This window comes from Prionailurus viverrinus, chromosome B1, assembly GCF_022837055.1.
Source record: "Prionailurus viverrinus isolate Anna chromosome B1, UM_Priviv_1.0, whole genome shotgun sequence".
Classification (NCBI taxonomy): domain Eukaryota; kingdom Metazoa; phylum Chordata; class Mammalia; order Carnivora; family Felidae; genus Prionailurus; species Prionailurus viverrinus.
In genome coordinates this window covers 173,863,879-173,891,335 of record NC_062564.1, presented here as the reverse complement: position 1 = coordinate 173,891,335, position 27,457 = coordinate 173,863,879, and the positions used below count along the sequence as shown (strand labels likewise).

Here is a 27,457-nt window from a genome sequence, read left to right as displayed (position 1 = left end):
AGCAGATTTTTTTCTGTTGCTGATTTAAGGGGCCAGGTGTGCTGTGGATTCTACATACGCAGATGGAAAAATCAACCGAGTTGAAGTAGAGGAACCTGTTTGGTTTTCCAAACAGGAAAGAGTCTCTTCAAGAGAGTGAAGACAGGTACCTGCAGCCATCTTGCTTCCTAGGGAAAGCATTTGAGCTTTTAGTGGCTCTCAGATGGATCTTGCCACTGACAATATGTAGGAATGACATGCTTTCTGACCCCAAAACTAAAAATGTGGAGTCCAGAAGTTTTTGACATTTGTTAAATCGTGGAACAGTAAATAATATGGTTTCCAAATTACACAGCTCTCCTCATGGTTTATGTCATAAAACATTACAGTCTCCTGGATGCTTCCAATAGTGGTAATGGTGTCCACATCTGCCCTGGCTTATAATGAATTTGGTGCTTTGAAAAGTTCTATTATAGACCAAGGATTTGCTTTCTTGTTAAAAATATAAATATAAGTTCCTTCCACAGTAAACACTGAAATCAACGGCCCTGTGGGGAGCAGTTCAGGTGTTTTTTGTACACTTACAAGTGCACCTACCTGAATCTGCTCTGCCCCCAGTTCAGTCTGTCATTGTTTCTCACCAATCAGTGGCTACACCTGATCATTTGACTTTGTGCTTCATTGGATCCATATGAAGTTTTCTATCCAACCGCCAGCCTGTTAAACTTACTACTCCGTTATCTTCTTAGGTGTCCTGTCGTAATCTGACCTTTGCACATATATAGCCTAGTGCAGCTGTGGTCCAGTGGACTATGTTCCAAGGCCTCTGGGATTTGTTGCCCAGTTCATATGTAACCAGTAGACGATGCTGGCTTTACTGCTTAAAAAGCAGGATGTGATTCTTGTGGCAGGTCCCACCCCATACTGGTGGGCACTCATCTTTTAATTTGACCTGAAGTCAGTTTGTTAATCTATAACCTATGCTTGTATTTGGTGTTACTCTTGAAGTTTCCCTGTGTCTAAGGCACCATGAAGATGATAGATGTTGGATCTTGTTAATGTTACAACCACTTTAAATTTCTGGTGCTTCTCACTGGTGCTTTGTACACTGATTGAAAAAAGCCTAGAGGCGCCTGGGTGGCTCAGTAGGTTAAGCATCCGACTTCGGCTCAGGTCATGATCTCACGGTCGTAAATTCAAGCCCTGCATCAGCCTCCATGCTGACAGCTCAGAGCCTGGAGCCTGCTTCGGATTCTGTGTCTCTGCTCTCTCTGCCCCTCCCCTGCACTTGCTCTGTCTCCGTCTCTCTCTCTCTCTCTCTCTCTCTCTCTCTGATATAAACATTAAAAATTTAAAAAAAAAATAAAAGAAAAGAAAGCCTAGAGATATAACTGCTGTGGACCAGCAGGATCGCTGTGCCAGTCACTGTGGCCACTTTCTCTTTTATGGTTAGTGGAGATATGGTTCATCTGAGATTGGCATTTGCACATTGCCCCATAAAATAGCGGAATGAAGTTCAGTATAACCTCTTGTATTTGTTTCTATTGCTGTATAGCAAATTACCACAAATTTAGAGGCTTAAAACAATGTATCTTAATTATCTCGGTTTTCGTGGGTCAGGAGTTCAGGTCGGGGATACCTGGGTTCTCTGCTCAGTGACTTTACCAGGCTGAAATCAGCTGTGCCAGCTAGCTGCATTCTCATTTGATAGTCAGGGTCGTCTTGCAAGGTTGTTCAAGTTGTGGGCAAAATTCAATTCCTTGAGGTTGTAGGGCTGACACCCCCATTTTCTTGCTGGGGATTGGCCAGGGTCACTCTCAGCTCCTCCAGGCTGCCTTCAGGGCCTTCTTCAAAGCCAACAGAATAATCTCACCCACACTTCAAATCTCTCCCGTTAGGAAGGGCCTAGTCCCTTTTAAAGGCTCACCTGATAAAATTCAGGCCCACCCAGGATGATCTCCTTTGATACACTCAAATTCAACGGATTAAGGACCTTAATTATAACTGAAAAATCCCTTCACCTTTGCCATACAACTGTCACCTAACCATGGGAGTGAAAGCCCAACATTTTCACGATGACCCTGTAGTGCTCAGAGGGGAGGGGATTACCCAGGGTGTGTGCACCAGGGAGCAGAATCTCGCCCTTCCTACCCTACCCTACCACATTTCCCTTTTCTGTTTGAAATCCTCATCATTTACACCACTAAGTCCAGAAACTTCATATTTTTTGTGCCTCTAGCGACATGCTGGAATTGTTAGAAGCATTTAAATCTTGGCATTCTTCTCATTTGCAACCAGCAATGGCCAAAAGGCACATGAGGGAGCTCAAGCAAATTTTGAAATGTTGATGCTTCTCCTTAGAATCGTATTAGATAAATTGGCACTATTTTTAGAAGAGTAGAGCCTAAACTGGTCCATCACCACTGGTCATCACACCCCGAATAAATGCAATAGCAATAACACTGAATACCATCCCTAAGTTACTCCTAAGGCATGTTTTGGAGATTTCTGGCCAAGATATGCTGTGACTCTGTGTAGTAATAGTACCTAAAATAATAGCAATACATACTTTAAAACTGGGTAAGTATCTCCATGGATGTGATAGAGAACTAAAACTTGTAGCATAAGGGGGTGGGGGGGGGCTGAAGTTACGGGTTCCAAGGCTGGAGACAGGCAATGGTGGTAGTTGGGAGATTGACTCCCAAAAGATAATATGGATCACAAGCGTCCCACAAATGGAGAAGTGCCATAGCCTGGCTCACAGCCTGAAACACAGGGTTGGAGTAGAGTTTAAAAAGTCCTGGGTGCCATCCTGGATTGTCATCTATATTAAGCTGCTACCTAGGGAATGAGAGAAGCAAGTCAGGGACACCTTCTGTTATGTACAGCATAATACCCACCCAAGACTTTGTAGCACTAATAGTTTATTATCACAAGGAAAAGAGACATTGGAAAACAGAGCACTCCCAGCAGTAGATGAGCTCTTGAAGGTTTATAAATTGTCTGTGGAAAGTAAAGAAAGAAAATAATCACACATTCCATTGCAATTGACTCCCGCTCAGAAAGCTCATGTTACCCCCAGGGTAATTCTGGTTGCAGACACAGAAGTGCAAAACACGTAGTTGGTAACAAAACACAGAGCTGTCAATTGAGCACTAGAAATAGAAGCCAATACTTCATACACTTGTTGAAAAACTGCAGTCACAGTAGTTGGAACTGTTCAGAGTTTGTAGGAGAGTACTTGGAGAATTGAAACATTGGAAGGTGGTTCTCTCTTAGAAAGGGCGCTGGACCAGGAATCATAAAGATCTGAGACCTGGTCCTGACTGTTACTAACTTGTGATCTCAGAGGACAGTCACTAACTACAACACCATGCACCTTATTTGGATTAGATTCCTTATTTGGAAAAGTATGGGTGGGGGGACTTAAGAAATTCTAAGATTCCTTCCACCTTCCAGAACATGATGATTCGTTAGTCTATGACTATATATAGAAGGAGAAAGATATTTATAACCCCTATGCTAAATGGGAAAATACAAAAAATGATTCACTTTTTGCTACTTTGTATTTTCGTATTTGGTCTTTTGCCTCACTACTTTGACCCCAAGGTTAAGGGAAAATGAGAAAAAATGGCCTCCCAATGCTTGATATAAAATCAAACAGTTCTCAGCCAACAATTATTTCTGGAGAGACTATATCTCTTACTTTAGCTCTTACATTAGCTACACTGTCATCATGTTCTAATAAGACTTGATCACATGCCACCCATGTCTTTGGACAAGTTCATAAAATGAAATTAAAATTGTTATCATTTGAGATCCAGGCTGAAGCCGGAATGAAAAAGGAAAATATAAAAAATAATGATTCTGATGATCATTTCAAAGCGATGCTGTGAGAACCAGATGTGATTTCCCGCCAGCATCTGAGAGGCCTGACTTTTTCCTACACGATAGACTGGTAATCAAAATGAAAGTCAACAATGCTGAAACATATACAGATAGAGCGAGGTACAAATTGTATAGTAGAATACAGCAACTTGTTTCTAGATATTACAAAAGTCCTAAATGGTTTTTTTTTTAAATTCTAGTTTTGACAGTTTTATAAGTCTAAACACCCTTTGCAGGATACCTGAGGAGAGAGAGGTGTATCTGATGTGTATATTTTTACCTTTTCAAAATTACCATTGTTCCCCTTTCCCATCCTCTTCCAAGTTATACAGTTTTCCCCTTTTGCACATTTTAATGAAACCCTTCCACCAGCACTGTCAGAAATAATGACAGCGTTTATTCCAGAGAATGGCAAACTTGTCAAAATGATACTACAGTGAGAACCCTTAACTGGGTAAATCACTATCGATATCACATGGATTCATTTCTGAAGGTGACGTCACTGATCGTGTGAAAATTCTCCAGGATCATTAATACAGACAATTATAGGATGATAGGTCAGTGCATAGAGTTTGTTCACAATCTATGAATAAGACCGAGGGGTTAATGAATGTCTGTTTAACTGCCAGGCACGTGCTATCGGTTCAGAGACATTTCTTGTCAATTTTGAACCTAAAAAGAAGTGAGTATCTGACTACGGAGTGGACACCAAGCCTTAGAAGGAAGGCTTTCCCAGAAGGAAGGTGGAATGGATCCTCTTTTTGCTGCACTGATGTTTGCTTTAGTTGAGCACAGCCAACATCATCTGTGTTTTTCCGAACAACTACTACTCACGACTTTTTATGCTATCTTGAATTCCTTGATAGAAGTTGGAGATGCAGCCAATATTTTTAAACTGTTGTATTTCTCAGGGCACCTGGGTGGCTCAGTCGGTTAAGCATCCAACTTTAGCTTAAGTCATGATCTCACCTTTGGTGAGTTCGAGCCCCGTGTCAGGCTCTGTGCTGTCAGCACAGAGCCTGGACCTGCTTCAGATTCTGTGCCTCCTTCTCTCTGCCCTCTCTCATTTATATTCTGTCTTTTTCTGTGTCTCAAAAATAAATAAATGAACAAACATTGAAAAAAAAATTTTAACTGCTGTATTTCTCAAAAACTCACCCAGAGTTTAAACTGATACAACTTTCAGAAGAGCAATTAGCATTATCTGTAAAATTTTAAATGCACATACCTTCTAGCCCAGTAGTTCTACTGCTGATCCTTTGAAAAAATTCATTAATATATAAAAAGGTGTTCAATACAGAATTCACTCAGCAAATGCTTACTGTTCCAGACACTAAGCACTGGAGATAAGGCAGTGAGCACATGACACAAAGACCCTTGCCCTAGCAGGGCTTATATACGACTGGAAGGAGACAGACAATAGACAATATACATAATAAATAGGAAATTATATAGAGGCCTAGAAAGTGTAAGTCTCTGAGAAACATAAAGTGGAGTAGGGAGCACAGGTTAAGGTTTTAAAATGGTGGTGAGGGATAGGTCTCAGGGAGGTGATAACGCAGCAAAGACCTGAAGGAGGTGAGGGAGTTGGCCGGGAATATATGAAAAACTTAAAACACCTCAAGTATCCATCCACAGAGCATGTCAGCTATTTGGATGTAGTGCAATATAGATGTTTGGAAGAATAATCTATGCAACCATTAAGCTTTTTTTAAGGCTTATTTATTTTTCTAGAGAGAGAGAGACAGAGCACAAGAGAGGGAGGAACAGAGAGAGAGAGAGACACAGAATCTGAAGCAGGCTCCAGGCCCGCAGCTGTCAGCACAGAGCCTGACATGGGGTTTGAATTCACAAACCGTGAGATCTTGACCTGAGCCAAAATCAAGAGACAGACACTTAACTGACCGAGCCACCTAGGCGCCCCTCTATGCAACCATTAAAAAGAATGAGGTAGGGGCACCTGGGTGGCTCAGTCGGTTAAGCGTCCAAGTCTTAATTTTGGGTCAGGTCATGATCTCACAGTTCGTGAGTTCGAGCCCAGCGTCGGGCTCTGCACTGACAGCACAGAGCCTGCTTGGGATTCTCTCTCTCCCTGTCTCTCTCTGTTATTCCCCTGCTCGTGTGCTGTCTCTCTCAAAATAAATAAATAAACACTGAAAAACAAACAAACAAACAAAAAAGAATGAGGCAGATGAGTGTTGTAGGTCAGATGCCTGGGGGAGACACAGGCAGAAGTTAGGCTGTGGAGTTTCACTGTGAAGTGCTCTCAGGATCAAGCCTTGCAGGAGAGTGAAGGATTGGGAAGCAGAACTGGGCCATCAGAGAAGCTGAACTGCAATGCAGGTTTGTCAGAGGCCTCAGTTTGTCCCCTAGGGAGCGGTGGAGGGGGTGGGGGGTAGGGTCAGGATGACTCTCCAGAGATGTCCCCCATAATGCACAGGGCACCACACTCGGCCCCTACCACCACCTGCATGTGCCGTATATTTTGAAGTAGAAGAAGCCCGGTCCGGAACACTTCTACATAGGTATATGCTTTTTAAAAATGTTTCATGAAAAAAAATCACAAGAAACAAATAAGGGTTGTTATCTTTAGAAGGAAATGGGGGACCAGGGGCACAGAGAGGAAGGTAGGGTCACTTAAAGTCTTTTAAGAGCTCCAAGCACTTTTCCTTTTTGAAGTTCCTCTTGTATCACAGCAAACGTAATGAAACACAGTCATATGCCTCATTAAATATATAATTTACAGGGGCGCCTGGGTGGCTCAGTCAGGTTAGTATCTGACTCTTGATTTCAGCTCAGGTCGAGATCTCACGGTTTGTGGGATCGAGCTCCACGTCGGGCTCTGTGCTGACAGTGTGGAGCCTGCTTGGGATTCTCTCTCTCAACCTCTCCTTCTGCCCCTCCTCCTCTTGTGCTCAAGCACTCGCTCTCTCGCTCTCTCTCTCTCAAAAATAAAATAAACATTAAAAACTTCTAAAGTAAATAAACACATAATTTACATATGACTATGTAAGAGTTGAATTCATTTGAACTGTAGCTGACCCATTGACCTAATATCACATTTTGAATACATTTAAGTAAGTATTGGTTAATTTCTATTTCCAATTTGTATATTTTCCTTTCTTTTAGAAGCAACATTTTTTTTTCAGGTCTTAAACATTTCCATAGGCTTTTATAAGCTCATAGACTCTACTGTCTATTATGTTAGTAAGTCACCAGAAGTAGTCTAGGAAGAAAGAGGCTGGCCCACCTTCTGTTGTCTGTGATTGTAAACTCTTTGAATTTGGTCATATAAATGTTTTTGTTTTAAAAATCAACCAGATATATCAGGAAAGTGAAATTATGAGGGTTTTTAAAGTTTCTTTTATATATATCCATTTCTTAAAGAAAAATAAAGAAATGGAAAAGAAGGAAACATTGTATTAAAAATTAAAATAGGGGGAGTCCTCTGAATGAGTTAGCTGGTCCCCTGTGTGCATGGGCTTTACCATATGGGACCAGTAGAAAGTACTCATGGAGGGGCACCTGGGTGGCTCGGTTGGTTAAGTGTCTGACTTTGGCTCAGGCCATAATCTCAAGGTTCATGAGTTCAAGCCCCACATCGGGCTCTTTGCTGTCTGTGCACAGTCCACTTCGGATCCTATGTCCCCCTCTTTCTCTACCCCTCCTGGCTCACACTCTGTCTCTCAAAAATAAATAAACATTAAAAAAAGAAGAAGAAGAAAGAAAATACTTGTAGAGTTAGCCAGTCATCCAGGGTGCTGCAGAGAACTACTCTTGCTTCCCTAAGTTACCTCTTGGCAACAAATTAGTTTCTTCCTCCACAAAGAGGGGAGACCTCGCTTTAATGGGTTTTAATCTTGGTGGAACTCACAAAATAATGGCTTGGTGATATCATGTGCTTTTTGAGGGAAAAAAAAAATTAAACTGGATGTATAAGATAACACCACACAGCATCTAGGATCTGTGCCTGCACAGCATGGGGATGATTCTAAAAACATCACACCTGCCAACCCCTGACTGAAAGGGGCAGAATTAGAAGAAGATTTCACTCCAGAAGTGGCCTTTGCCTTGCTGTCTAGTCAAGGTAAGGGAAGTCCAGTAATTTTAGCATAAGCTAGTTTTTTAAAAATAAAAATTCAGATCAAGGATCTGATTTCCAAGAAGTTATAGAAATGGGACTAAAATGACATTTAATCCACTGTAACTGGCATATAAAACTTTCTTAACATAGCATAGTGGTTAAGCGTGTAAATTCTAGAGTTAGGACTGGGTTCAAAACCTGCCTCTGCAGGTTTGGGACCATGGGCAAATTATTTCATGTCACCAATATCTCAGTTTTCTCCATTGTGAAACAGGCATAATAGTATCCCTTATCTCATAGTGAGAAGATTAAATGAGATAATTTACTTTACTAGAAATAACTAGTCCAGTGCCTGGGACATAGTAAGTGTTCAAAAAATGTTGGCTGATACCAAGGGTATCATGTATTTCTCCTTGGTGATTTTATAGAACCCTGGGAGATAGATGTTACAATCCCCCTTTCAAAGAAGACAACAGTAGAGACTCAGAGGTTAAGTAACTCATGTAGATCACACAACTAATAAATGATGGAACCAAAATTCCTCCACAAGACTCCAGATTCCTAAGTTTAAGATGTTTACCACTAGGGTATAGGTGAGAAATTAAACACCAGCCAATCATTTAACATTTGCTTTAAAATGATACCATATCACAGCATATGTACAACATTATTTTGTTTTTCATTTATTTATTTATTTTTTATTAGAGAGAGCAGGGGAGAGGGGCAGAAGGAGAGAGAGAAAATATTAAGCAGTCTCCATGCTCAGCTCCAGAGCTGGTCACGGGACTTGATCCTACAACCCTGGAACCATTCCCTGAGCCAAAATCAAGGTGGGGTGCTCCACTGGCTGAGCCACCCAGGTGCCTCATTGTATAACATTCTTATCTTCTTTGCAATATTCACCTATTTTTGCTGCAATAAGTCCAGGGGTAAAGGATATTCCATCTTTAGACCCATGGAATTTGAAGGGATTTCATTTCTTTGAGGATACTTAGGGTTCACAATGAAGTGTGAGGAATCCATGATTATACACTATAGTATTATTCGTATTTGTTGTTGTTGTTGTTGTTTTTCTGCTATTGGTAGAACCTAATCAGTATCTCTGAGAATGAATCACCAACAGTCAAAAGGCAAAAATGATTCCATATATTACTTCCTTGTTCTGGGCACTAGATGTCACACTAAGTAAAGTTTTAGAAGTTATTCTTCAAAGTAGGGTGTGGCATCATTAAACCTTATCTGTGAAGAACCATAGCTTTCTAATTTTAGTAGAATGCACTAATGATGTACTTTCACTAACAAAAGAATTCAGAAAGAATTGTTTATCAGAAAATATAATTGGGGCAAACTTAAATATGTGCAATTCTTTGTATATCAATTATACGAAGGAAAGCTGTGGGCAGTATTGGGTGGGGGGGTATGTGTGTGTAAGTGAGTGTGTGCATAGGTGTGCGTGTGTGGGTGTTTAGGTATGTGGGTGTGTGAGTGTGGGTGTATAGGTGTGTGTGTGTGTAGGGGTGTGTGTGTACGTGAGTGTGGGTGTATAGGTGTGTGTGTGTGTGTGTGTGTGTGTGTGTGTGTGTGTGTGTGTATGAGTAGCTGGAGTAGCAACGTAGTGTCATGTGTGTTAAACAGACACATCCCATTTATCTGAACACAAAAATGGTATTTCCTTCCAGAAACAAAGTAACTTTTCTAGAGGCAATTTATGCGGACATACCCCTAATCATGTATGTTCTGAGATGGTGAGAAGTTGTTCTTCCCTAGGAAAAGAATCAGAGATGGTCCTCACGTGAAAGGGGTCTAGAAGGCAAAATAGGAGATAATGACAGTGTGGTCCATTAAATCCTGCATGTTCTCAAGGAAGGATGTGGAATCATCTTTCTTATATGGCTTTCTCAAAGAAAATGTAGCAGACTCCTCCCTGTCTTCTCCAACTCAGTTATGCCTTTCTGTTAGCCCTCAGAAATCTCAATGAGAATCCTATTTGAGATTTGTATGTATATTCTTTCCTTTTGGAAAATATGTGTGTTTTTAAAATATGGCAAGTAATATGGACTCATACGTAAATAGGCTAGATGGTATCTTGTAACTTGAAGGTGTTACTGAAACTTCAATAAATTTCCATTGAAATGCTTGGAATTTACTAGAAGCTGAAGAGAATGAGTTCAAGCCTTAGTTTTAGCAGTTATAGGTCATGTTTGTTCCAAGTAACTCGATAATGAATTTGAACTGTATCTAATGAGCTGCGCAGGAATATAGACATATGTTTCTTGTGAAATTAATGTTTTAAAAATTGTAAATAATGTTATTTAAGTTTCCCTGTTTTCTAGATAGTGTATAATGACAGGTGGTTTCCACTGGATGTAATTAGTCCTCTGGTAAATATTAGTGCCCTGATCACTCTGATAAATAAAGTTACAACTGATAAAATACTACTATTTGGGTTTGGGAGTCATCTGTGTCTTTCTCTTATTCAGGAGATGGACAGTGGGTCATTTTAATGGTGCTTTCTAAGACTAGGTGGTTCTCTTTGGCTCTCAAATCCTGCCATGACTTGGGATTTTTTTTCCCCCCACATATTAATATTGCTGCCGCCTTTGGTTTCAGCAACCTGATGTTGCCTGGGTCCCTGGTGAAATCGTTTTCCCTTTCTTCCTGCGATGCTAAGGGGGAGGTGAGTGCTAGTACAGTGGCATCCCAGGCTGTTTCTCCAAAAGAACCCAAAAAGCCATTTTAGGACAGTCAGTAGACCATTAATTTTTGTGTTCAGTGGGAACTTGAGAAAAGCTGTGGTTCATCATGGGGGCCTCTAAGGAGAAAAATTAATTGCTCCAGAATAAAATGTAGCCAAGACTATTTCTCTGTCAGGCCAGGGGTTGTTTGTGTGTGTGGCACACGGTGCTTGGATGAAGAGGTCAGCTCTGTGTTTACCAAATAGTCACTGAACACCCACTGTGCTGGGCTCTGGAGACTATAGGCATCTTGGCCCTGCTCAGATGGCGTAAAGCCAGTGACCTCCAGCCTGGCCGACGACTGTAGGAGCTTGCATGCGGACCGTTACTGCTTAGGACAACTGGCAGAGCCACTGGGTGCTCTTCCTGGTTTGCTCACTGATTGGACTTTTGATCTTGACATGTCAGCTCCAGACCTTGCACTCTCCGCACTGAAAGAATGACTAACACTTTGAAAGAGCATGCTGGGCCTCACCCGATTTCAGTTCGGTGACTATTAATTGAGTGTCTGTGACCGGGCTAGGCCTGCAAGGAATTCAAAACTGAATGATGCATGCCTGTTTTGAGGAGTTTAGAAAAGAGTAAAGAGGAAAAGACAGGGATCCTCTTCACAGATATCTTGGATTTGGAATCCCAGGTTGCTAAGCAGACCGTCTGAGAAACAAATGAGAGGGATTGCAAAGTCCACGCTGTTAATCACTACATGCTCTTGCAACCGGGGTATACGCCTACAGCTTACAACAGCTCTGGAACATGAGCTATCGAATTGCAGACCGTGGGTTTCTATTGTATTGGGAACGGTATTTTTATTTCCTGGCAGGTCATGGATTGACAGCAGTCAAGGAAAAAGCAGGAGCCACACTACGGATTCATGGTGTAAACTCCAGCTCTTCTGAAGGGGCCCAACCTGATACCGAAAGTGGAGTCCCTCAAAGTGAGCGATCTGTTTATCTGGGGGCTTCTTGGACTTCAACTCTATCGCACTATGTGCGCAAATAGAAGATTTCTAAGTCTGGATCAGTAGACTGAACTCTAAGAGGATGTTTCTCTCCTTACTAGCAGATGTGGCCACAGATCAGAGTCCCACAGAAAGCCCACCCACTTCTCCCTCATCCGGGTCTCGGGGCATGCTGTCCGCCATCACCAATGTGGTTCAAAACACAGTAAGTCGTTAGCTGCTTTCTCTGTTTTCCCTGGTCTCTCCCAGTGCCTTCTTTTGATATCTGTGTTTACCCGTGACCTAGATACATCAGAGAAAAGATGGTCTTGCTCATAACTTCAGACTATGGTTTTGTTATGCTTTCTCCTACAGAGTAGGCGTAACCTTGGCACCAAAATAATAAGAGCAAATGAAATACATTTTATGTTTAAAAGAAAGGACTGCTCAGAAGGAACGTTTTCAGTCTGCTGTAACAGTGTCCTTCCCAACAGCTGCAAGGACAGCCTCCGGCTGGTGAGGAGAGAGGGCTCTTTCTTAGAGCGGAGACAGCTGGTTTTCTTCGATGGTCTATGTTTCTTTTTTTAAAAAATTCTTTTTAACGTTTATTTATTTTTGAGAGAGAGAGAGACAGAGCATGAACGGGGGAGGGTCAGAGAGAGGGAGACACAGAATCTGAAGCAAGCTCCTGGTTCCCAGCTGTCAGCACAGAGCCCAACGCGAGGCTCGAACTCACGGACCGCAAGATCATGACCTGAGCCGAAGTCAGCCGCCCAACCGACTGAGCCACCCAGGCGCCCCAGGTGTATGTTTCTTAATCTTCAATTTGAAGATTATAGAGCCATTCAGATACCAAAAAAAAAAAAAAAAAAAAAAAAAAAAAAAAAAAAAATGCTGGTAAGGAATTGGAAACAACATCCCGAGATGTTTCTGAAGTGTTTCCAGATAACTAAGACCAACATTTTTCCCCCGTCTTAACCTCCCATTCCTACTCTCCCCATTCCTTAAATAACCCTAAGTTTATCCCCTGCCCCAGATCCCTGTCTGCCTCTTCAAGAAGCTTATTATTGGCAGCAAAACACTGATGAATAATGAAAAAGCGGGGAGACACCCCAGATGAGATGATACAGCTAGCCGGTCTTCAGTGTCAGGAAGAAAAGGTTTTTTTCTGCTGTGTAAAAACCAACCAACTACTTTTTCTAGAAGCATAGTTGATGTCCAATTTATTCATTCATTTAAAAAACAAAAAGGTGGGGGCACCTGGGTGGCTCAGTCGGTTAAGCGTCTGACTTTGGCTCAGGTCATGATCTCACCGTTGGTGAGTTCGATCCCTGTGTCAGGCTCTGTGCTGACAGCTCAGAGTCTGGAGCCTGCTTGGGATTCTCTCTCTCTCTCTCTCTCTCTCTCTCTCTCTCTCTCTCTCTCTGCCCCTCCCTTGCTCACGCTTTGTCTCTCTCAAAAATAAACATTAAAAAAAACTTAAAAGAAAAAAAGGGAATCAGCCCTCACTACGTGCCAGGAACTATGCTAGATGCTGGGCATATGTGGACAAACAAGAGGGCACAACATCCTGGAAGACAGAGCCAACTCAAAGGCGAGTACAGTGCAATGTGGGAAGAAGAGGAAGCTGTGGACACACATGTGAAGTCGTCTTACCGGACTTTGGGGTCAGAGCATGCCAGAATTAGAAAATTCGTGCTCTCCTCCTTGCAACTCAGGGCCCTCTAGACTAAGTAGGCTGAATGAGAAGCAGCAAATGTGTTTTAGGAGTCAAACAGCAACACATGTCCAGTATGCCTACATGTGGAGGGGGTCGGGTTGGGGATGGGGCGGAGCTCTTTCATATCCCTGGTTATAAGAAATGAGTTCATCGTCTCCCTGAGTGACAGCGCAGGGCACTCTGAGTTTGTCTTCAGCACCCTCAATTCCTTCTTGCGTTCTCTCCTACCTTCTGATACTTTCTTTTCCCAAGTTCCAGACACTCCCACCAGCTTTGCCCTTAATCAAAGTCTCCATGTCCTTCTTTCTCCCATTTTATTCTCTACTGAAGTAATCCCTCGTAGAATATTAAAAGACATAAATCAAATCATGCAAAAGTATGAATCGTGATATCCCATAGTCCTTCCACAATATACGTGTGTTAAAATCTGTTTTCTGGGGGCGCCTGGGTGGCGCAGTCGGTTAAGCGTCCGACTTCAGCCAGGTCACGATCTCGCGGTCCGGGAGTTCGAGCCCCGCGTCGGGCTCTGGGCTGATGGCTCAGAGCCTGGAGCCTGTTTCTGATTCTGTGTCTCCCTCTCTCTCTGCCCCTCCTGTCCATGCTCTGTCTCTCTCTGTCCCAGGAATAAATAAACGTTGAAAAAAAAAAATTAAAAAAAAAAAAAAAAACTAGTGTTAAAAATCTGTTTTCTGATGTGAATATTGAATGGCCCCCAAATCTGAAAACAGCGTCTAAATGTCCAAGATGGAAATGCCTACTAAAGTATATTAATTCAGCGAAGTCTAATATTGCTAATGAAGCAAAAATTATGAAGATTGGAAAATGTACACAGGCAATAATATCTTAATAAAATATAATGTGTATAGTTCATGTAAGGCAGAAAAAACACAGATGTGTGCATAGTATAATTGCAGTTGTGTAGTTGGAGTATATGAACAGAAGCTGTAAAGAAATGTAAGCAGTTCTATTTATATGAACAGTTTATGTGAGTAAATCTTGGTTGTTTTGATCTTTCTTTTTTAAGGAAAACAATGGCTGACAAGAGGATTTGCAGGATCATTGTGTGATGGAACAGTTTCTAAAGGCAGCCGTATATGGAAATCAACCTGTCTTATTTCATGAATATACTAATTATAGGCAGTTATTGCTAGTTTCTGAAAGTATGCAAGGGCCATCTGAAACAGCCTGAGGGTCCCATACTCCAAGGCCCTAGATTAAAGAATTTGCTAAATTGGCAAGAGTATTTGACATTTTAATAGACTGCTCCAAACAACTCTGTTACTCAGGTTAACATTCTTTCAAACAAAAACAGTAATGGGATCACCTATTAATTTCATGTCTTAGATAACGTATTCTATTCATACACATAGAGCCAGTAAAAATTAATCCCAAATATGCTTTGGTTTTTCCTAAGCATCCTTTTTAAATAATATTGTATGCCCTACAAATTATATGCCATATGTCCTTCCAAGGAAAAGAAAACAGCATTAAGTGGATGTTAAATCCCTGATGAGAAAAAATTGTGACTTCATATTGATTTTAATATTTGCACATAGTGCCTTCTGCGAGTTTCTGACTGCTGTGAAATTGCAAAAGGCAAAAGCTAATCTCATGTGATTATCTCATCTGCAGGGTAAAAGCGTCTTAACGGGCGGTCTGGACGCTCTGGAATTCATTGGTAAGAAAACCATGAATGTCCTTGCGGAGAGTGACCCAGGCTTTAAGCGGACCAAGACACTCATGGAGAGAACCGTTTCCTTATCTCAGGTGGGATTACATACTTTTGCCATCCTTTCTTTCAGTCAGTAAAGTAAATACCTTGTTGTTTATCTTTTTTAATAGGTATTTTAAAGCATGTGATTTAAATTCAAATGACCTAAGACAGTAGAGAATGAAAATTGAGTTTCTAATGCACCTGTTCCCCAGCCACTGGGTTCCCCATGGGAGGCAAATGCTGTTAACAGCTTCTTATGGATTCTGTCAGAATTACCATATAGCTATAGATATGGGTATAGACATAGACAGAGGTACAGATACATATATACTTTTGCAGACAAATGGTAGCATGCTAACCACACCCATTTGTACCTTGCTTTAATCACTTAATAATTTCTTGAAGATTATTACATTTTTGCCATTTGTCTTAGTCCACACAGGCTGCTACAATAAAATATAAGACTAGGTTTCTTATAAGCTACAAACATTGATTTCTCATAGTTCTGGAGGCTGGGAAGCCCAAGATCAAGGTGCTGGCAGATTTCAGTGTCTGGTGATGGCCCATTCCTGGTTCATAGATAGCCATCTTCTCGTCTTCTCGCTGTGTCTTCACATGGTAGAAGGGGCAAGAAGCCCTGTGGGGGCTCTTTTATAAGGACACTAATCCTATTCATGAGGGCTCTACCCTCATGACCTAATCCCCTCCCAAAGGCCCTACTTCCAAATACCATCACATTGGGGATTAGGTCTCAACCTATGAATTTGGGGAGCGGGGCACCGGGGTGGCTCAGCTGGTCGTGTCCAACTTCAGCTCAGGTCATGATCTTACAGTCCTGTGAGTTTGAGCCCCATGTCAGTCTCTGCACTGACAGCTTGGAGCCTGGAGCCTTCTTCAGATTCTGTGTCTCCCTCTCTCTCTCTGCCCCTCCCCCACTGTGTGCTTTTGCACACACGCACGCTTTCTGTCTCTCTCAAAAATAAATAAATAAACTTAAAAAATGAATTTGGGGGGTGACACAAGCATTCGGCTGAAAGCATCATTGTATGTATTCCAGCTCTACTACTTTCTAGCCACATGACCTTGAGCAGGTTACTTAATTCTTCTGTGCCCTGGTTTACTCGCCTGTGCACTGGGTGCAACATCAATACCTACTGATAGCTTTGACGTAAAGATTCAATGAGTTGGAAGAGTACTGGACTCTTAGCAAACATCAGGAATGGTAGTTATTGTTGTTGTATTACTATGTGTCAATATAATAGGTGGAAATGGCATCTCATTGGAATTTTAATTTATAGTCCTCTTACTATGTGCAAGGATGGGCCTCTCTTCTCACACTTCAAGTTTTAAAGTTTTCCAACCCTCCTTGGGAAATACGATATGAAGAATTGAATCTGTGGGGCACCTGGCTTGTACAGTCGGTAGAGCATGCGACTCTTGATCTTGAGGTCATGGGTTTAAGACCCATGTTGAACGTAGAGCTTACTTAAAAAAAAAAAAAAAAGAATTTAATCTGTGTTTTGCTTACCTATAGTAGTTAAACAAGTTAAAAGTAGTATTTATTTTCTTTTCCAAGTATAAAATCCTAATAGTGAACTTGCTTTTTCAGATGGCACATGCCCAGTTCATGCTCCACAGTGCAGACATGCTCCTGGTCCCTTCCTCCATAACAGGCAGATATGCCAGGTCTGTCTCTGCCTTCCTGAAATCAGGAGCAGCTGTTACAGCCCCAGATTTCATAAATTTCATAGGCAGGACAAACATACCTTCTCCTGGCTCAACACTAGGAAGCCACTAAGGAGCCATCACTGACATCATGTTAGTGGCATTTCCTGAAAAGCTTTTGTTTTAAGCTATTTCCTCTGGTCTCTTCCAGAGTAACCTTCATATAACCACTCTGATATTATAGCTCAGGTCAGGACTTGGCAGGATCATCTAAACCACCAGCCTACCGATCCTGCAAAAGAAAATACATTTGTATTAAACAGATAATTAATACCAGATGTTGCAAAATGAAAATGAAACTAAAACACCAACCCCCAAGGATCGATGTGGCTAAGAGCAAAAAAATCTAACTTTCGCTCCTGCAGTGTGAATGTCCCTGTTCAGGGACTCTCTAGATAGCTCTTTTCTGAGTCCATATCTTGTGGATCTGCCGTCCTAAAATCTTTACTTCCAGCCTCATAGAAGGGGAAGGAATATGGGAGGGCCAGGTAGGTAGGACACTTTAGGACTTCTCCCTGGAAGTGGTATACGTCACTTTACCCTCATTCCTTTGGCCACAACTTCCACAGAGTCTACCTAATTCAACTCAAGGGGCTGAGAAATATAGTTCAGCTATGTGTCTAGGACGGAAAGGGTATTTGGTGAGCATGTAGGAATATTGTTGCCACAGGACTTATATATAAAATTTATATAGATACATACATACATACTATATATTATATATATACACATGTACCTACATATAAGCCTATATATGTATCTATATATAAGTATATATGTATAGATATAAATTTCATTCTAGTTAAGAAGGTGATAATGTGGGGGAAATGTAACCAAGTCCAGAAACTGGCTAACTATGCTTCTTTGGCTGAAATTCACATACCTCTAAAATGGAGAATTTCAGGGCGCCTGGGTGGCTCAGTCGGTTGAGCGTCCGACTTCAGCTCAGGTCATGATCTCACAATCCATGAGTTTGAGCCCCGCATCGGGCTCTGTGCTGACAACTCAGAGCCTGAAGCCCACTTCAGAATCTGTGTCTCCCACTCCCTCTGCCCCTCCTCCACTCATACTCTGTCTCTCTCTCTCTCTCTCTCAAAATAAATAAACATTAAAAAAATTTTTTTTAAATCCCCAGTGGTAATTTGATGAGATTGTTTTGAAAATTTAAAATTCAGAGCTTGTACATATTAATGTTAAAGACAGATAGAGGGGAGAATTCTGTCTGCAGCCCAGTGAGTTTTTGGCTAAGCGCCTCAAGAACCCAAAAGGAGAAATGGGGTCGATTGTTTTATTGATGGACATTAAAAACCACAGTCTGTTCTTCCATGATCTTTCCCTTGTGAATTGATGGCCACTGTGTTTATGGTGCTCTCCATAGATACTAAAGAACCCTATAAACGTAATGCCCAGTAAACTTAGTGAGGAATCAAATAAAAGATGCTTAGAATCACAGAAAGCAAGTGCAGGAAATTGGGAGTAACTGGGGGGACTCGGTGTTCACTTTGCTCTCTTTATTTAATCAACAAAAAAAATAACTGGAGAGAAATGATCAAAATGGAGAGGAACTCCATTCACAGTCCTACTTCTCCAGCATCAATAAGCTAATATTCTTCTTTATACTTAGTATCTGATGAGAAATACGTTATGAGTTTATATTTTATTAATATTGTTCATCAAAGATGGTTAATAGCCACTCACATAAAATTTTTTAAAATAACACAACTCAGATCAAAGCAGACCAGCTTATGATTGCCTTGAGGTCTGCCTGGGTGCCGAAGTTGCAGTGAACCCTATCACAATAGATTAGACTTTCCTGGTGTGCATCGATTTGCTCGTTATAGATAATTTGGATATTTTAGAAAATAAGAAAATTTTAACGTTTATGTATTTTTGAGACAGGGAGAGACAGAGCATGAACGGGGGAGGGTCAGAGAGAGAGGGAAACACAGAATCTGAAACAGGCTCCAGGCTCCGAGCTGTCAGCACAGAGCCCGACGTGGGGCTCGAACTCACGGACCGTGAGATCATGACCTGAGCCGAAGTCGGACGCTTAACCGACTGAGCTACCCAGGCGCCCCAGAAAATAAGAAAATTAATCACACACGGAAAACACTTCAGCGGAAACCACGGTTCAGCTTCTGATGTGCTTCTTTCCAAACCTGTTCCCAGGCATAGAATTTTTGCTTTGTCTTTTCATGTATATAACGAACATGGAAAACTCAAAGTGGAATATTATGTAAAAATTGTCAGTAGGATCAATCAAAGAATCATTGTGTTAGAAATTCCCAAGTAACTAAAACCTACTCTTCACAAATACAAAGCCAGCCCTTATCTCCCCTGATTCAGGAAATGAGGCGTCCCAGCATACACCCAGGGCACAAACACTGTGTATTTCTGCAGATGTTAAGAGAAGCCAAGGAGAAAGAGAAGCAGAGGTTGGCCCAGCAGCTCACGGCCGAGAGGACCGCACACTACGGGATGCTGTTTGATGAGTATCAAGGTTTGTCACACCTGGAAGCCCTGGAAATTCTGTCCAATGAAAGTGAAAGCAAGGTATGTCAGCCCTGCTCACATATAATACCATGTTCACTGGGGCACCTGGGTGGCTCAGTTTGTTGAGCGTCTTACTCTTGATTTCAGCTCAGGTCATGATCTCAGGGTCATGAGATCGAACCCCGTGTCAGGCTCTGTGCTGGGTGTGGAGCCTGCTTAAGATTCTCTCTCTTCTCCCTCTGCCCCTCCCCCTGCTCATGCTCTCTCTCTCTCAAAAAAAAAAATAATAATAATAACAATAAATAAAATAAAATTCCATGTTCACTAATTTGTTTTCTTATACATGAGAGAAACTGGAAAATCTGCCATTAAAATATCTCATGTTTAGGGCCTTGTTAGTAGTGTGCAAGGGTCACAAATATGATACAGTTTGATGACCCCTCGTGCTCCATATTATTTCCTCTCTGTCCTATGCTAAGCTATTACCCCTCCCTGCCCTCAAGAGGGCCAGCAAAATAAGAGTCATCACTACCACACTTCATGGTGCCAAAGGTTGCTCAGAAACTTGCCTGTCAGGCTCCTGGCACTGTGCTTCCTTTTGGTGATGTACCCAGGCCAGTGAAGCCCTACTAGGCCACATTGCCATATCCACCCAATGAAAACAAAGCAGCTGATGTTTCTTCCAGACTGCAGGGTTTTAATAGAGTTTTATGGGCTAAATATTGATGTGTTCACCCATTCGTTAAAAAGCTTGGGCCACAAAAGGCAGGATTATCTTGCTGGGGGTTAAAGGTCTATTTGGGGGGCACCTGGATGGCTCAATTGGTTGAGCATCGGTCTTCAGCTCAGGTCATGATCTCACCATTCATGAGTTCAAACCCCATGCTGGACTCTGTGCTGACAGTTCAGAGCCCGGAGCCTGCTTCAGATTCTGTGTCTCCCTCTCTCTCTACCTCTACCCTGCTCTCACTCTGTCTCTCTCTCTCAAAAATAAATAAACATTAAAAAAAAAAAAAAAAGTTCTATCTGGGAATGTTCCGGAATGGAAACCTGGGAATTACCTGATAGCCCTGTACATTCACATCCCCATCACTGTCATCTCAAGAAACAAAATAGAAACAGTAGAAATCAGCAGGGTTTGGGGATTTTTTTTTTTAAAGGATCTACGTGGGGGCTGGAGGAGGGTAGTTATTTAGCAAATACTCATATGATACTTATATAGTCACTATTCTAAGTGCTTTAAAACTATTAATTTACTTAGTTATATATACAGCTCTTTTGCCTGGTGTCAGGCTGATTGTACTTTGGGGTGTTTTTCTGGCGGAGCCACAGGGTAGCACCTGCTGAACGTCCTGGGAGGGGCCATAGCTCATCTCAGTGACGTTCACTGGGGACAAGCAGGCCCCCTGATGGCAAGAGGAACTTGGAAGTGAGCCTTACAGTAGAGGAGTGATTCTTGACTCTCTCTCGGCCATGTCCTCCATGTTTGCACTTGGAGGGGATACAGACATTCTTGATGCCCACCTAAGCCAGGAAACATGGCCTCTGCCCTGTAAGAGGCAACCAAGAACCAAACAGGATGGAAATCCCCCTCCTTCCAGATGATTGAGTTATGTGTCACTTTTCTGTGTTTATTTCTTTTTTATTGTTGTTATCAATGAGCCATCAGGAACAGTCTTGTGGTTAAACTGTTAAAGGGGGTAATTTTTTAAGAACAAAATCATGCCTCATATACAGTTACAAAATGAACGTGAATTAAAGAATTTATGTAGCCTCTTAATTAAATGAAAGAACCAAGCAGATATTATAATTGGTTCAGGGGAAAAGCCAACACACATATTTACGTGGAGTAAAGCAATTTTGAAACCAGTGTGCAAATGGTCATAAACCACAGGAGGTGAGGCTGTTCCTCTGCTGGACAGAATCTATTCACACATCTATAGACTAGAATTATTTTGCACTGCTCTCAGCTCGTGCAATCCATAGAGTTGTGAAGTTGCTCCCATAGACTCAGAATCAGATAACCTGGTAACGTGTGCTCTAGAAAATGTAGTTTTCCACTGAATCACAAATCTTTCCTTATAAAAGCTGGGCTTCGAGTCAGACATTACGCGATCAAATACCACTCAGTAGCTGTATGATTTTGGACCCATATTACTTCAATCTCCTTATCTGTGAAATGGGATTAATAATAAAACCTACCTCATAGCAGCATTAAAGAATTAAATGAGATAATCCACGTGAAGTCAGTTGCAGCTTGCTGAATAGATAATAAGTACTCAATAAATGTTAGCTGCCTTTTTATACATGTTTATGTATATGCATATATAAGGTTGATGACATTTTATTTTTACATGCATTCTTATATGTGTGTGTATGTGTGTTGTTTTAATTAAAAACATAACACGGATGTGTGGTCTCTTGTAGTTATCATAGTGGTAGAGAGATTCCATTCTGGAGAGTTCCATTGCAGCTTTCAGCTGTGAAAGAGTCCCAGGTCCTTAGAAAAGAGCCCCAAATGACTGACGTTGCTAGGAAGGAGGTTTGGTCCCTGGAGGGATGCATTTCCCTCTGTTTACACACTGTTCTACAAGCTCTGCTTTTGTTCCCCCAGCCTAGAGATTTTTATAGATGCATAGTAGGGAATGCAGAACTTTTTCTTGGATTAGTAATGCGTTACTGGGTGCTATAAAAAAAAAGTCCTAAAAATAGATGGGTCAAATCAGTAGGCGTTATCCTCATTCTAGAACCGTCCAAGATGGGAGTGCCTGGTCATCAGGCAGCTTTCCTGAATTAGGGGTTCAGGAGCCACGCTGTGTCCATCTCATGGCTCCACTAGATCCGTCCTGATGTTCACCTGCCTCAGGCAAGAATACAAATGGAGATCCTTACTGGGGTTGTCAGATTTAGCAAATAAAAATACAGGATGACAAGATAAGCTTTAACTTTTAATAAACAATGAATACTTCTTTTTAAAATGTTTTTAATGTTTATTTTTGAGAGAGAGAGACACACACACACACAGAGTATGAGCAGGGGAGGGATAGAGAGAGAGGGAGACACAGAAGCCGAAGAGGTCTCCAGGCTCTGAGCTGTCAGCACAGAGCCTGATGCAGAGCTCGAACTCACAAATGGTGAGATCATGACCTGAGCTGAAGTCAGACGCTTAACCGACTGAGCCACCCGGGCGCCCCAACAATGAATACTTTTTTAATGTAAATATGTCCTCTGCAATATTTGAGACACACACTTACGCTAAGAAAATATTCATCATTCAAATTTAACTAGACCTCCTCTACACACCAAATTCTTGGAAGTTAAAGGAGTTTTGAAACAAACTGTTAAAAATATATATATATTCTGTCATCCTACCCTAACAAATACACTTTTATAATGACTTTGAAGGCCTGGTTCCCATTCAGACTTCTCACACTCCTCACATTTCCATACTACCCTCCTGCCTGCTCTCCTGTCTTTATTTCCAGCTATCTCTCACTTCAAGGGCTTTATATGTACATGTGAGGATACCCTAGTTCAAGTTCCATCCACGCCACTGCTAACAGCCACCTCTTAGACCTAGGGGCGCACCCTCCAGTGGATGGTCCTGCCATAAGGAGCACATCCTGAGTAGAGATCCATACAGGCTGAGGGAGGGAAACTTTAGCAACTTTAGTACCTAGAGAGTGGTTTGGAAGAAGGAGTGTGGGCTCTGGGTGGGCACATCCCTTTGGCCCTGTGGACTCCCCTGTGTCTGAGTCTAGAGCATTGGATTTCACCATCTTCTAGGCCCTCTTTGTTGTCTTTATCCCACCAGCACAAGGACAGAAAGGTGTAGAAGGTACACTCCCATTTTTTAAGAGCCTTGACCTGAAAATGATACACATCACCTCTGCTGACCTTGCTATTGGCTAAAACATAGACACATTATATGGAAATATAAGGAATTATTATCATTACTACTCTACTAGATTGACTCTAGGATGGCAACAGGCATGACAATGTGGTATACTATAAACCTTATGAAAAAAAATAATCATTTTAATTGCTATTATACACAATAGCTCACAAGAACAGTAAGCAAGAATCTTCAAAATGGCACTCTATACTCCCTCTCAGGGAAAAGATTTACAAGGCAGACTGTCTACCCTTGTGTTCCCATCAACACTTAGCAGAATGCCAAGCATATAGTCAGCATTCTATGAATATTTATTGAGGAGTGCATGATTATTTATTATTGGATTGAAATAAAGATTCAATGCTCATCACCTTGGCATAATGGAATGAACTAGGAGGAAGCAAAAGAGATACTGTAGTAGAAAGATGCTGACAATAGATTCCTTTGCTAAAAAGAATCCTTTCCAAAGGATGCCCAAGGCATACAACCCCAGTGCATTCCCTCCCAGAGGATGGCTCCCCTCCAGAAGACATGAGGAAACCATAATGCCCCACATTTTCACTAAGTGTTGTGCTCAAGCACATTTATTCAATACTTACCTTTTTTATTTTACTCTTTGAAAACTGCTGTTTAAAAATATATCTGAATTGTAGGAATCTGATGTGGGCCTATCTAGGACCCTGAGACCTAATCATGAATATCTGAGCTGAAAAGAAGCTCTTAAAAGGTCAGAGCCAAAGGACGTGGGGGCAGCCATCATGCAGGGTGCGTTTGCCTCCACCTGCTGAACTCCATGACTGATGGGTTTGTGTGGATGCCTTCCTGCCACGCTTCCTTCCGGAGCTCCTTGCCATTGCATTCTGTCCTCCTGATATACATGACAACTTCTAGGAAAATGTTTTCCTGGCATCCCTGATGCCCTCTCTAACCCTCTCGCTTACCCTGATGTGTGAATCTACAACCATAATGACTACGAAAACATATTCCAGGGGACATTGCGGCTCCTCTGCTGGTTCTGGCTCCAGAGCAAGTGTTTGACCTGCAGAATGAAAACTTTACTACTTTACAGTCTTATGTCATTTTTTGTATGGTTTTTCCATGCACTATGGCCATTTTGAAAGTTCAAATCAGTCTTCAGATTCACAGAGGATGGCTGGCCATGTGTGCAAATAATTTTTAAGTGTTTACCGCGGTCAGTTTCAAAAGAGGGGCTCTGAAGACAATGAACAGGGAAGTTGTCAGCTCAAGCATCATCCTCTGTGAAGTCTCCCTGCCCACCCTCTTGTCTCCCCAAGTGGGACTGAAGTCGCCTCCCTGGTGCCCCACTGCCCCTCCATTCACATCTGTCATGGCCGTTAGCGGTTAGCCTGGGCTTTCCTCCTCTAGACTGCAAGAACTCTGAGAAGAAAAATGTGTCTCATGTGTTTTTGTAGCCCTGGTGTATAACCCACATCTAGCAAGTAATAATGTATGTATATCTGTATATGTAAAACATTTCTTTATGTGTTTGTTTATATGTATATGTATTATATATACATATGTTAATATTCTTTTATGTTAACATACATGACATATATGTAATTTCTTGACTGTCACTGTAAGTTTTAACCCTCAAAACAACCTTACAAGGGAGATGCTATCAGAACCCATTTTACAGATAAGGAAGGAAAGACATGGAAAGGTTAAATAAATTATCCCAGGTCACACAATTCATAAGTGAGGGATTCATATTTGTTTTTGTTTTTTTTTTTTTAAGAGTGAGAGCAAGCAGGGAAGGGACAGAGGGAGAAAGAGAATCTTAAGCAGCCTCCATGCTCAGCGCAGAGCACAGAGCCCAATGTGGGACTCAATCCCATGACCTTGAGATCATGACCTGAGCCGAGATCAGGAGTCAGTCGATTAACTGACTGAGCCACCCAGGCGCCCCACGGGGCTCATCTTTGAATTCAGAGTTGACAACATGTGTGTTTTTAACCACTTGGCTACAAGAGCTGCCACCACAATTTACTTAGCTTCTGCCTTTTGCACCTGTGTCTCATACTTCACGGTCACTATTTCATTTACGTCACAAAGGATCACAATGAAGTGTGGCTCTCCCTTTAAAGTTGTAAAAGCTGAGGCCCAGGGAGCTTATGTAACTCACCCAAAGTTGCAAGGTTCATAGGCAGTAAATCCAGCGTTCAACCTGGCATTACCCCCCGCCGCCCCCCACACACACACCACCAATCGCCTGAGTCCTGGGAGAACTGGGGACGGCCCTGTGTAAATGTGACTAACGAGAAGAAAAGATGACAGTTACGCTGACCTATTTCTGTTTTCAGGTTCAGTCATTTTTAACATCGCTTGATGGAGAGAAGCTGGAACTCTTAAAAAACGACCTAATTTCCATTAAAGACATCTTTGCAGCCAAAGAATTGGAGAATGAAGAGAATCAAGAAGAACAAGGTAAAGGAAAATAACCGATTAAACAGCAAAACAAAGTGTTGGTATGATCCTTCAGAAACGGCTGTTAATAAACGCAGCCCTTTGAACAGGGAATGATTTAATGCAAGTGCCCCTCCTCCTCGCTTCCAGAACACTCTGTACATCTGCTCTTGTTACAGGAGCTGGTCACATTGATCTGTAGGGTGGGAACTCCTGACTGACGCATCTTCATTTCTCTGGTGGGCAGCACAGTTCCTGACACATCACGGCGCACAGTAAACGCGAATGGTCACATGGACCAAGAACGCAGTGCCCTGAGCAGGGCCCTGATGACTGGAGTTTATGCTCTGATATCTAATTTCTGTATCTGCATGCAGTGGGCAGGGCTTTTCATGGATTTCTTCTTGTATTTTTCTTTTCTTTCTTTTTTTTTTTAAGAATTTATTTATTTTGGAGGGGCAGAGAGAGAGAGAGAGAGAGGGAGAGATGAGCATAGAGCCCAACGTGGGGCTCAATCTCACAACCCTATCATTACTTGAGCTGAAATCAAGAGTCGGACACTTAACCAGCTGAGCCACCCAGGCACCGCCTGAGAGTAATTTCTTATTGAGGTCATCATCTAGCACTGCAACCACAGTTGTTCAGGTTATGCTAACAGACAATCATGGCCACACAGGCTGACTTCTCCTGGGACTCTCTCAAGGTCCCATTTGAAACATTTCCGCCATTTACTGGCTGCATGGCCTTGAACAAGTTAGGTAACCTTTCTGAAAGTCGTTATCTTCACCTGCTAAGTGGAGACAATTATACAGATTCCCAAGGGCTGTTGTGAGGCTCAAGTTAGAGAATATATGTAAAAATATTTATTACAGAGCCTGGCACACAGAACTGCTCAAAAACATTAGCTGGTATTGTTATTTAAAGTGCTAAAACAATGCCGGGACAATAGGAAAGGTACAATCAATTGTAGCTTTTATTTATGATTGTATTTGTTATTACCCACACAGCATAGCGATCATGTGCCTTCATACCCATCAAAGAGCCGGAAGTGTTCTGTGCCCAGGTGTGTTACCTACCTTTAATCAAGGCTCAAGCATGAGAACCAAGCGCTTCAGCCTCGGTTGCTCAGGGCAAGATTATTCTAGGCATTTGCAAACTTATTGAAATACTATCTCCCGCTTTAGTCCTTCATAGAGACCTTATGTGCCTTCAGTTTAATGAGGTTTATGCTCATTGCATCAAAATAGAAGACTCAGTTATACAGAACAATAGAAAAGTCAATATCAAAGAGACTGTTGGAGAAGAATGTTTTTGAGATTTGTGTGTTTCTACAAAAGTCACAAAGAATGACAGCCTTGTCTTTGTTTTAATAATGAGAAACTAAGGGGCGCCTGGGTGGTGCAGTCGATTAAGCGTCCGACTTCAGCCAGGTCACGATCTCGCGGTCCGGGAGTTCGAGCCCCGCGTCAGGCTCTGGGCTGATGGCTCAGAGCCTGGAGCCTGTTTCCGATTCTGTGTCTCCCTCTCTCTCTGCCCCTCCCCCGTTCATGCTCTGTCTCTCTCTGTCCCAAAAATAAATAAACGTTGAAAAAAAAAATTTTTTTTAAATAATGAGAAACTAAGACACTAGCTGTCAAAGTTCACACACATGGTATTATGGGCCCAAGATGAACCAATAGGGATGCCTGTTTTCCAGAGTAACAATCACCAGAAAGATCCAGATTATTTCTCTTTGGTTTCATGATGCCTAAGGTAGACCTTGATCCTAATGGGGGAGTCATTGAGAACGACAAAAAGAAGATCCCAGATTTCCCCTAATGTCAGTACTGTTGCCAGTGCAACTTAAAGCAGCCCTGCATCCCC

The 27,457-nt window shown here is 41.9% G+C and overlaps 1 protein-coding gene across 4 annotated transcripts in view; it reads left to right on the top strand.

Annotated features, from left to right (window-relative positions):
• The window catches only part of FAM114A1 (family with sequence similarity 114 member A1), a 69,616-nt gene that overhangs the window by 23,456 nt on the left and 18,703 nt on the right, over nucleotides 1–27,457 (top strand). For 2 of the 4 annotated variants that reach the window (XM_047855729.1, XM_047855730.1), the window contains exons 4-8: nucleotides 11,507–11,620; nucleotides 11,746–11,849; nucleotides 14,976–15,110; nucleotides 19,183–19,335; nucleotides 25,492–25,615. In XM_047855729.1, coding sequence (XP_047711685.1) covers nucleotides 11,507–11,620; nucleotides 11,746–11,849; nucleotides 14,976–15,110; nucleotides 19,183–19,335; nucleotides 25,492–25,615 — 630 coding nt within the window. Of the gene's footprint in view, nucleotides 1–11,506; nucleotides 11,621–11,745; nucleotides 11,850–14,975; nucleotides 15,111–19,182; nucleotides 19,336–25,491; nucleotides 25,616–27,457 lie in introns of those variants that run through there. The other 2 variants (XM_047855731.1, XM_047855732.1) reach the window with 2 other exon arrangements.